The following is a 12,331-nucleotide window of genomic DNA, read 5'->3' as shown; positions in this document are numbered from 1 at the left end:
ACATCCCCTTATCAGCTCCAATCCTGTCTTGACTCCCATCCTCCCAATCTTTTCTTTGGTCTTCTGGAAACACCAGATCAGTGATTAGCAGATTATCTTTATGGCAAACCTAGACCTCAAGGTCCTCCACTTCCTTACCTCACCTAGTTATGTCCTGAAGACTCCAATCCTCTTTTTGGCTCTTTGTCCCTTGACTATCACTGTTGAAACTCTGCAGAGCTTCAGGACATAGACTCTCTTTTCTTTTCATCCTGTGTGTGTATTCTCCCTGATACATTTCATTCATCATGTGGCTTGATTTACTATCTATATGCCAATAATTTCCATGTCTAGATCTCCAATTTTTATCTTTTCTTCCCTAAGACCCATATATCCAACTGCTCTTTGAACACTTCCATTTAGATAATGCACACTGAAAACTAAACTCATATGGTGATCTTAAAACATCTATCAAAATAAAATTAAGGATTAAATATTTAAATAGGTAGCTGACTACTAAGAAAAAAGATGTGATAAATGTTATGAAACATTGAGATGAAGACAGTCTTTTAAACTATGACATGTGAAGCCATAAATAAAAGATAGCTCTGACAACATCAAAACAGAAACTCTGTAATACTAACAACATCATAAATAAAACTGAAAGGCAAATGAAAAACTATGGAAAATATATGCAACATCATTCATAACTTACTGATCACTTTCCTGTCCTGTCATTGGAAAGTGCATACTTCCCTATTCTGTGTTAAGCACTGCTAGCCCTTTCTGGCGATAACAGCCCTGCATCTGTCCTAGATCTCACTGTGCATAATTATGACAGAAAATGCCATCACAGCACAGGGAGAACTGCTTATTTGGTTGAGTTTTAGAAATTACACATCAAACTAAAAGGATGACAAGGAAGCAAATATGAAAATATCCCCTTAATTTGGAAAACTTTTATCTCCTTTTTATCTTTTTCTAAAAGCTATAAATTTTCTTTTTCAGTTTTCATATCTAGAAATTTGGTACATTTTCTCCCATAATCCCAACACCTTTGTTTACAAAATCAAGCCAATAAAAAACCTATAAAAGTGAAAAATATAATTTATGGTGAGAGGAAACTCTTAAAATTTGGAAGAAAACAAAAGTTACCTGAGACATTTCAGCTAAGTATGTAAGGCACTCATTGTTGGTCTTGTGGTAAGCCTATAAGAAATATACAAAAGTAAAGAATCCAACATGAGAGAAGATTGCCAATACTAGCAAAACTATTACTAAGTCAAGTTTATGCCTCTATGCTGTTTTTTAATAGTGTAGGAAATAGTTCTGTAAGTATTTTGTGATAATAATACAGTAGGTTTGTAGATAACATACTAAAAATCATGGGAGTTACAAAGAAATTTCTAGTATAGAATAAAAAAACCCTTGGATTCTTGTTCCAGTCTCGGTGCATAGTCTTGCACTTGGTTTTTAAGTCTCCTTTTCTCTTTTTCTAGCTGTTTAAGTAACGTGTTTAAGGATTCCTGAAAGCATAAATAGTAAATCTTTACATATACTCATGTCCTAAATAACAATTCATTTCTTCACTGGCAAATGATATTTTGTGATTTCAAATTCTATAGTATATACCTTTTAAGTAATAGTAATGATAATAATTACAATATTTATTGAGCTGTAACAATATGTCAAGTCAGTACTTGTGTTGAGTGCTTTCCACAAATTATTTCAGTTAATCCTTATAACAGCCACAGAGATGGCTAACATATGTATTTCCATTTTGATGTTGTGAAAATTGTATCAGATAGATGTTAAATAATTGGTCCAAAGACACACAGCTAATAAGCGCTGAAGCTAGAATGAGAAGCCAGGTAATCTGGGGTGCCTGGCTGGCTCAGTCAGTGGAGCATGTGCCTCTTGATCTTGAGCCCCACGTTGGGTGTAGAGAGAACTTAAAAATAAAACCTTTGGGAAAAAAATTAATCTGACTCCATAAGACACACATGCTAAACAATTATTATGTATATATTCATGTGATGGATACCAGTATAACAATAGTAGCGAGGAAGAGCACACAATAAAGATGATGGCCAGAAGAAGTGAGAGCTCGGCAGAGTCGGACGGTTCTAGAAACTAAGACTTCAGTCCAGATACCGCTCATCACAAAGAGCTGGAGCGGAGCAGAGGTTTGGCCAACTGCCAGAGCAAGACTACATTATGCCAATTTGGTTAAAAAATTTAATCCCTAAACTAATAACTAATTACTTGCAGTAACCCTAATTATTTCTCATATTCTTACACATTTAACATTAAAAAAAAATCTTCAAATTGAATTCTACATAATCCTTGTTGGTCATGATCTAGGTCACTGAATTTATTAAAACATTTTTAAAAAACCAGAAGCAGCTAATTTAAATCTCCACAAGGTGAAACTGTGAGGTATTTTAGAGCTCATACCTTCTTCCTGAAAAACAACCAATTCTCTAAAAATTTTACTTATTCTCTCCTAGATATTTGTAAATAATTATTAGGATTTTTAAAATTGTATCAATAGGATAATTAGGTCAGCTGAGATGAGGCAAGTTCTTGTCTCTAAAAATAACACCAGTGATAAAACAAATCCCTTGGTTGTGACAATTCTCCACTATGCATATTTGATTACCACTGAAACATAACTGGGTGATATTTCTCACGCAGGCATTATTTGTCTTTGAAAATTATACACTGGCATCATTCCACCTTCCCCAAATACAAACTTGTTCCAGAAAAAGGTCCATGAAAGTCCCACAAACTTAGGAGGGTAAACTGATTTATCTTAGGGAAACTATACCCTTATGAAATAAGCCATTGCTCAAGTATAAAGAGTTTTTAAAGCAATAATCAGAGAGTGACGGAAGTAGTGCACAATACTGCTGCACAGACCCTTGCTCCAAGGATGCCAAGCTTAGCCTACCATGGTAATATGGTTCAGTTAACATCATTTGTTAAATCCATTTTTATAAATGTAAAAGATAATCTCTTTTTAATATTGTTGAAATGGGAAAATGCACTCTAAATTCTTTTTTTTAAGTTTATTTATTTATTTTGAAACAGACAGAGAGAGGTAAAGAGTCCGTCAGCGAGGGAGTGGCAGAAAGAGAGGAAGAGAGAGAATCCCAAGCAGTCTCCACACTGTCGTCATGGAACCTGAAGTGGGACCCAAACTCACAAACTGTGATAGCATGACCTGAGCCACAATCAAGAGTCAGACATTCACCTGACTGAGCCATCCAGGCACTCCACACTCTTAAGTTCAAAAAGAAATTAGCTTAATGATAAACTACTGGAATACAAATTATTTTTATATTAAAGATGACCTGAATGAGACATGACCTAAAACTCTAGAAGCATATCCAAGAAATGGACATATGAAACAGGTAAAATTCAAAGCAATACATGATGAAATGCCAAAATGTGAAGCACAGACAATAAATGCCTTGCAAGATTTTTAAAGAGGCCAATCAACATGGACTGGAGGATTCGAGATCCCCCAAAAGGGAAGAATTTGGACGGGCAAAAAGAAAAAAAAAAAAGGGAGCTATATATTGATCAGACTTGAGTCAAAATGATTATTTAGTGGTAACAATAGAGCTGAACCAAAGTATTTGAGAAATAAATAAGAGGTAAAGGAAGATAATTAAGGAAGGACCTGGTTATAGAAGACTTAGATTGCCAGGCTCAGGAAGCTAAACACAGGGGGCTATTGGAGATTATTAAATAAGTGGCATGATGAAAGCAGAGGGTTAGGAATACTAACCAAGTGACAATTTCTATGACAGAAGGGTGTTTTCTGTTGGTTATTGATGTGGATTTGCGGTTCTAAGCTTTGAAGCTTAAATATTTTTAATACACTTTCTTTGTGTTACACTATATCACACTACTATTCCTATCACACTGCTAAATTCCTAGTCTTGTGAGCTAATTTTACAATTCAATCATTTATTAAAAAAATATTCATCAAGCACCTCCTATGTTCCAGACATTGTGCTAAGGATAACCCAGTGAGAATTATAAAACCAGACCCTGACCTCATGAAACTGAGAGTCTTATATGGTTTAGGGCAAGAGCAGGAGACAGCTGTGAATGCAAAAAACTGATTACAATGCAAGTCTGGGCCTTAGTGAAGGGAAAAGGAAAAGAAAGTTAGGTGGAAGTGAAAACATCCTAGGTTGGCATGCAGCCTAAGCAAAACATCAAGGAATCCTCCTTAAGCCAAAGTCACTGACAATGGAGTCCCATTTCCAGGAATAGGTTTGCTTTAGTATCCCCACTGCACCTGATTATGGACATGAAGCAGGCCATAGAAGGTATGGTCTTGATGCAAAAGTAGTGATGGATTTTGAAGTCCGATATCTGGGGTGTTCAGTCAATTAACCTCCGTCATGGAGAGTCTGTGAGGCACATTCTCTGGGCAACCACACAGTCTTTTCTTAAGGGCATCTTAGTTTTTCAACTGAAGAACTGTCCAGTCTTCTACCTTATGAGGCTTAATCTTAACCACTGGTTTTCTGGGAGACAGAGCTAAGAGTTCCATTATTCAGGCTATGTATTTTTGTTTAATGTCATCATTCTTAGACCTCTGTCTCACTCTCAACCTTCTCTGTGCCTGAAGGCCCAAAGTCAGAGTTTCTGCATCTTAATTTTTCCAGAAAATAGACTTCTGACTGAAGGAGAGTATCCTGACTGTGCAGGGTAACAAAGGGTTCCCAGCAGCCAACTGCTCCCTGTCTATATGTCTTGTCAAGTCAATGACTACTCTTCAAGCTGAGGATTTTCCAAAATTCATTTAAACCTCTCACCTGCTGAGATCTCCTTCTCTATTCTTCTTATTCATTCGCTTCAATTATAAACTATCATTTCTCTGCTAATAAATGTCACATCCAAATCTAAAAGTAGAGTCCTGTGTGTCCATTCTTAACATTTGCTTGACATTTCAAGCTCAATTTTGCCAAAACCACTTTATACAACTTTACACAACTTATATCCCAATAAACGCAATGCTTTAATGTTACAAAGCATAGTTTCCAATTTTACATCATATGTTTGGATTTGGTTAAGTGGGAGTATTCTAGAAATTTTGTACATGGGAAGAAGACTATGGGTTTGTGAGACAGGGTCATGTAAGAGTGAATATGCCCAACAATGAACTATAGTAGTTATTAAACTTTTTTTCCTAACAGAGCCTGAGAGCCTACTACATATACTATTTCCCTTCTTAATTTTACAACCAAAAAATCATGACTAAAATGGGAACCATTCCAATTAAGCACATTTTTTAAAAAAACACCATACTAGTATTAATTCCATAATAGTTCTTCAGTCATTTTATATTCAAACACTATGAATTATAAAATAGATTATGTTTGAGATGCTAGCCACAAAGTATTTTATTTTCTTGGTTCACCTTAGGACTGCTCCCAGAAGCAGAATTCCTGGGACCCATTTCACTCTCCTTCCCTGAGCCTGTTTCCTACACTTGAGTTTTAGATGCTCTCTACTTTGAAATTATGCCATAACTCAGGAAAGTAGGATGGTTCATTGGGCAATCTCATGGACATAAGGCAACCATAAAAATAAACTGTCTCAACTAATGGAATCTATTATATCAACAGACTAAAAAAAAAATCATGTGATCGTATCAATAGATGCAGAAAAAGCATTTGACAAAATCCAACACCCACTTATACAAAAACTCCAGTGAACTAGGAATAGAGGGAAAGTTCTTCAACTACACAAAAAATATCTTTAAAAAAACCCTCAAAACTATAGTAACATACTTAATGGTAAGAATCTTGAAGCTTTCCCACTAAGATCAGATGGCATAAAGCAAGGATGTACCTTCTCACCATTTCTTACAACATCACACTGAAAAGTCCTTGCTAATACAATAAGGCAAGAAAGGGAAATAAATGTGTATTGACTGGGAAGGAAGATGAAAATATTATCTTCATTTGCAGATAACATGATAATCTATGTATAATATCCAAAATAATCAACAATAACAACAAAAGAAACTCTGGAACTAATAAGTGTTTATAGCAGGATGGCAGGATACTAGGTTAATATAAAAAAATAGTTTTCCTATATCCTGGCAATGAACAAGTAGCATTTGAAACTAAAAACACAATAGTATGTATGTTAGCAACCCCTCCTCCATGAAAGTCTTAAGTATAAATCTAAAGAAATGTGTATAAGCTCTGGATAAGGAAAACTACAAAACTATTATGAACAAAATCAAAGAACTAAATAAATGAAAACAATATTCCATGTTTATGGTTGGAAAGACTCAGTATTGTCAGATGTCAATTCTTCCCAACTCAATCTACAGATTTAGTGTAATCCCAATAAAAATTCCAGCATGTTATTTTATGGATATTGATGAACTGATTCTAAAGTTTATAGGAGAAGCAAAAGCCCAAATGGCCAATTCAGCATTGAAAAAGAAGAACAAAATTGGAGGACTGATGTTTACCAACTTCAAGACTTATCAAAAAGCTACAGAAATTAAGACTGGCATTAGCAAAATGATAGAACAAATAAAAAGCCTAGAAATAGACCACCCAGGAGAAATAGATCAATTGAAAATTGATCTTTGATAAAGGAACAAAGGCAATACCATGGAGCAGAGATAATCTTTTCAACAAATGGTGTCAGAACAACTGGACATCCACATGTAAAATAAAAAAGAATATAGATATCTCACATGCTTCACAAAAATGGATCCAAAGTGGATAAAAGACCTAAATGTAAAATGCAAAACTATAAAACTCCTAGAAGATGACATAGGAGAAAACCTAGACTTTGTGTACAGTGATACCTTTTTATTTTTAATTTTTTATGGCTTTTTTTTTTTTTGAGAGACAGTGAGAGATAGTGTGAGCAAGGGAGGGTCAGAGAGAGAGGGAGACACAGAATCCCTAGCAGGCTCCAGGCTCTGAGATAGATGTCAGCACAGAGCCCAATGCAGGGCTCGACCCCACAAACCATGAGATCATGACCTGAGCCGAAGCTGGACGCTTAACTGACTGAGTCACCCAGGCGCCCTGGTGATACCTTTTTAGAAACAATACTAAAGACACTATTCATGAAAGAAATAATAAATAAGCTGGTCTTCATTAAAATTGAAAACTTCTACTCTGTGAAAGGCAATGCCAAGAGAATTCTAAGACAAGCCACACTGCCAAAGACACATCTGATAATGGACTATTATCTAAAATATACAAGGAACTCTTAAAACTCAACAACAAACAACCTGATTTTTAAAAAAAATGTACAAAAGGGGCACCTAGGTGGCTCAGTCAGTTAAGTGTCTCTTAGTTTTAGCTCAGATCATGATCTCACGGTTTGTGGGTTCAAGCCCCACATCGGGTTCCATGGTAACAGTGTGGAGCCTGCTTAGGATTCTTTCTCTCTCCCTCCGTCTGCCCCTCCTCCAATCTTTCCCTCTCTCTCAAAATGAATAAACTTTAAAAAAAATGGCCAAAAAATCTTAACAAATGCTTCATCAAAGAAGATATACAGATGAAAAGTAAGCATATGAAAAGATGTTCTGGGTCATATGGCATCAGGGAAATGCAAATTAAAACAACAAGATAGCACTACTCATCTATTAGTAGTATGGCTAAAATCAACAACAATGAAGACACCAAATGCTGACAAGGATGTGAAGAAACAGAGACTCTTATATATTGCTGGTAGGAATGCAAAATGGCACAGTCACTTTAGCAGATAATCTGGCAGTTTCTTTTAAAACTAAACATACTCTTAACATACGATCCAGGGATTGCACTTCTTGGTATTTACCCAAAGGAGTTGAAACTTATGTCCCTACAAAACCCTTCATATGGATGTTTACAGAAGCTTTATCCATGGCTGCCAAAACTTGGAAGCAACCAAGATGCTCTTCAGTTGGTGGATGGTACATGAACTGTGGTACATCCAGACAAGGAAATATTATTCAGCATTAAAACCAGTGAGCTGTCAAGCCATGAAAAACATGGACACATCTTAAATGCATATTGCTAAGTGAAAGAAGCCAATGTGAAAAGCCTAGATACTGTATGATTCCAACTATGGACATTCTGGAAAAGGCAAAACTATAGAGACTATATAATATAAAGATCAGTGGTTGCCAGTGATCGGGGGTTAATAGTGGGGAGGAATAAGTGGGACACAGAGGATTTTTAGGGCAGTGACAATACTGTGTATGAAGTATTACATCATCCATGTACTACAAGGATGGATATATGCCATTATACATTTTCCAAATCCATATAATGTACAAAACCAAGAGTAAACCCTAAGGTAAACCATGGACTTTGGGTGCTTATGATGAGTCAATGTAGGTTCATTCCAGTGAATAATGTTGGTAATAGGCAGGCTATGCATGTATAGGGGTAAGGAATATGTGGAAAATCTCTGTACCTTTCTCTCCATTTTGTTAAGAACCTAAAATTGATCTTTAAAAAAGTATTAATTAGAGGTTCCCGGGTGGCTCAATCCGTAGAATGTCTGACTCTTGATTTCAGTTCAGGTCATAATCCCAGAGTTTTGGGATTGAGCCCCATGTTGGGCTCTGTGCTGAGCATGGACCCTGCTCATCACAGAGGGAGGCTCTCTCTCCCTCTGCCCCTCTGCCCCACTTGCTCTCTCTCTCTCTAAAATAAAAATAACAAATGAACAAATAAATAATTGAAAAGTATTAATTAATTTTAAAAAATTGTTCTAGAGAGAAAACAAGGAGACATTTTGGATTGTGTAAAAACTGTATTAGTCATTAAATACTCTGGACCATTAAAAGCAAGATATTTGTATTTATTAATTCATAAAATTATTATACACATCAAAAATCCTTTAAAATTATACAATTATATTACAATAACTTTAAGGTTCATTCTAGATTTGATGTCTTTATTTTATCGACCCCAAAATGAACTATGTTTACAAATTATTTTATCAAAGGCATACTCTCTCATCCCATCACTTATAATTTTTTAAAAGACCCATAACTTAATGTTTTTTTATCTTTCTAAGGAGCTCATTTTATCTGATTATATAATCAATGGTCACCTAATATAAAACTACAGTCTTGAAAGATATAGAAAGCTATACCTAAACTGAAGACTGCACTGGCAATTAACCAAAAACAAATCACATACACAAAAATTAATTCTTCTCTTATCATGTAAGAGCTGTTTTGTTTCTGAAACTAGTAAGTTCTTAATCTTTCACCTATTTCCCTGGAAATAGGAAAAGGCTACTTTCCAATAGTACATTGAAACAACATGGTAAAATTAAGAAATTTCAGCATTCTTTTACTTACCTGAAATCAAATATACTTAATTTTTGTTTTTAAGTCCCTTTCTTCTATCTCAAGTCAAAAGGAAGCCCTATTAGCCACCTGTTTTTTAAGCAATGGTAATTGCTATACTAAAGAACACATAAAAACTACAAGTTAAAAAAATCACTCTATTGAATGCTTACAATAGAAAAATATGAGAATACAATTAATCACAGCTCCTAGATATGCAGTGTTTTTCAATGAAGGCAATTGCAGTGAGGAATGAATACAGCCTTCTGTATGCTTAAATACCAAGTGCCCCCTTGTGGACAACATTGTTATTAGATTTATACATAAAATCTGTATAACTTGTTTTATGATTTGAGGCCACACCTGTCGCCAAATTGACACATGATCTTTGGGGAGAACACAAATCTGACGGTATCTGGGACAGAATATATCTGGAAGCAGTCTTACATGGATTCTACAGATCTACCACCAGCCAGATGGCTAGAGGGATTCCCACTTTTTGCTCTGTTTATATCATATTCTTGAGAATCCACAAGCCCCTCAGTAATCCTTTCACTATAGGCTGATATATCGCTTTAAACACAAATATATTTAGAGGTTTCAGTAGTGCTTTAGGTTCATTATTATTAATTCCTAGCTATTAGGTTCTAAAATGTGTAAATATGTGTATAAATATGGCTTTAAAAACAATGTTCTGAAGGTGAAAATGACAGAATGAGCCCACGAGGAGCATGACTGGATGAATCAGTGAAGCACTGGCTCCCAGGAAGGTCCAAACTGGGCTGGATGTTTGTCCAGGACCCCATGAAGGAGCAAAACTAAAAGAAGAATCTGAATCACAATAAAAGGAGTCACAGTCAGGAAAATGGTATGGGGCATCAGGATGAACAGAAGAGTAGGACAATGATTAAGGACATCGGTAGTCAGCATGAGGAACATAAATGGACCAAAACAGAGAATGATAAGAAGAGAGTCTTGTTTCTTTGAAGTCTCCAGTGCATGATGAAGAGACTAGTCCAGCTATTTGAAGGGATTTGTAAGACTTAAAACCATCTCTTCCTTCAAGCCCCTCCTGTTAATAAGCAGGACAAGGAGAGGGATTTTATGGTTTGTCCTAAGGAAAGCTGAAACATACTTCAGAAGGGAAACTAGATAAATACCCGAAGTTCACATTTCAAGAAGTCAATTGACCAAAGTATTAACTTGCAAAGAGGCCAATTCACCCAGGATTCTAAATTTACCAATTCATCAAAAATTTGCTTTTAGTAGCATCTTCCATACATGTGAAATTATAACCTAAACATATTCTTTTTCTGAATATATTTTCAGTGATGATACTAAATGTAAGCCATTTTTATAAGTTTTAGTTTCTAACTAATTGAACATTCTTTAAAATGCTACTAAGGTTATATTCATAAAAATATATTCAAAGATTTAGATTTCAACAAATTAACTTTCTATGACTTGATTTTTCTACAAACTGATCAAGAGTCTTCCAGAGAACATTTAATGAGAAACTCGACATTTTCCTAAATAAAGTTTCTGTTTCCGTACTTTCTCCTCCATGTCTCCCATCACTACACAGCCTTGTTGGCTTTAGGAGCAGGATCTTCTGACTGACAGAGTGTTAGTTCTGGTGAGAGGCTTCCCGGAAGGGTCCAAACTGTCTGGATGCAATGATAAACAAGATAATACACTGATGGAAAAAAGAAGCAGACAGAACTAGAAGTGCTATGGTCTGAATGACCTGCCCAAATTCACAGGTTGTAATCATAATGCCTCATGTGATGACATTAGGAGGTGGAAACATTGGGAGATGCTCAGGTCATGAGCGCGGGGCCCTCACTAATAGGATGATGCCCGTATAGAAGAGACCTCACGGAGCTCTCAAGCCCCTCCCACATGTGAGGACACAGCCAGAAGGAGCCGTCTCTGCACCAGAGATTGTGCTGTTACCAAACACCAATATCTGCTGGTGTCTTGATCCTGGACTTTCAGCCTCCAGAACTGTGAGACATAAATCTCTGTGTTCTCAAGTCACACAGTCTGTACTATTCTTATATAGCAGCCCCAAAAGACTATCAGATAAGGGGTCATCAGTTTTATGACTGCTAATGAACCAAGGAACAGGTCTTCTACCACGCAATAGAGTTGACTGCAGGGATATGACAAAACTTTTTGACAAAGACTTTACAGTAACTTTTCCCAAGAGAGACTACCCTGTAAATCTTTCTCTGAGGGACATAAATCCCCTAAATCTGTTGTTGTTGTTGCTGTTGTTGCTGCTGCTGCTGTACTCAAAACACTATTGGGGGAACCACCTCTAAGGCTATCCACCAAGAGCCATAAAGTTCTGATAAAGAGGACAGCTAAATTCTCAGCTTTGTATTCTAAGTTTTTAAAAAATTTTTAATGTTTTTTATTTATTTATTTTTTGAGAGACAGAGAGAGACAGCACGAGCAGGGGAGGATCAGAGAGAGATGGAGACACAGAATCTGAAGCAGGCTCTAGGCTCTGAGCTAGCTGTCAGCACACAGCCTGATGCGGGGCTTGAACCTACGACTGTGAGATCATGACGTGAGCCGAAGCTGGATGCTTTAACCAACTGAACCACCCAGGCACCCCAACAGCTTTGTATTCTAATTGGAGATCAATGTGAGGAAGCCTAGAATGCTAAGTCAGAACCTGAAAAATAGTTATTGCTCATCAGAGACAACACAGCCTAATTATTTTTAACTTTTAGTCATTTGGAATGCTTAAGGCAGATTCTAGTGTGCTAGCGAATGGATACAGATCTTTGCTCAATACACCAGGAAATTCTTGGAGGGAACATTAGATAAGCACTAGGTTCCTCTGATGGATACAAACAGAAGGGTTAGAAAATGTCCACTCAGTAACCCCAAAAGAAGTAAAAGTTCTGTGCTTTTCATTAGGCTGAAGAGGTCCCTGCTTTCTGGTCAGGTACTAAAGAGCCATAGAATTCTACTATAGTTTTAAGAGGG

General features: G+C 36.3%; 1 protein-coding gene across 1 annotated transcript in view; it reads right to left on the bottom strand.

The window, feature by feature from the left end:
- The window catches only part of LOC115290593 (spermatogenesis- and oogenesis-specific basic helix-loop-helix-containing protein 2-like), a 115,345-nt gene that overhangs the window by 83,096 nt on the left and 19,918 nt on the right, over positions 1-12,331 (bottom strand). The window contains exon 4 of the mRNA XM_029938473.1: positions 1,135-1,188. Coding sequence (XP_029794333.1) covers positions 1,135-1,188 — 54 coding nt within the window. The remainder of the gene's footprint in view (positions 1-1,134; positions 1,189-12,331) is intronic.

This window comes from Suricata suricatta, chromosome 4, assembly GCF_006229205.1.
Source record: "Suricata suricatta isolate VVHF042 chromosome 4, meerkat_22Aug2017_6uvM2_HiC, whole genome shotgun sequence".
In the NCBI taxonomy this organism is placed as follows: domain Eukaryota; kingdom Metazoa; phylum Chordata; class Mammalia; order Carnivora; family Herpestidae; genus Suricata; species Suricata suricatta.
This window is presented reverse-complemented; position numbering and strand designations above follow the sequence as displayed.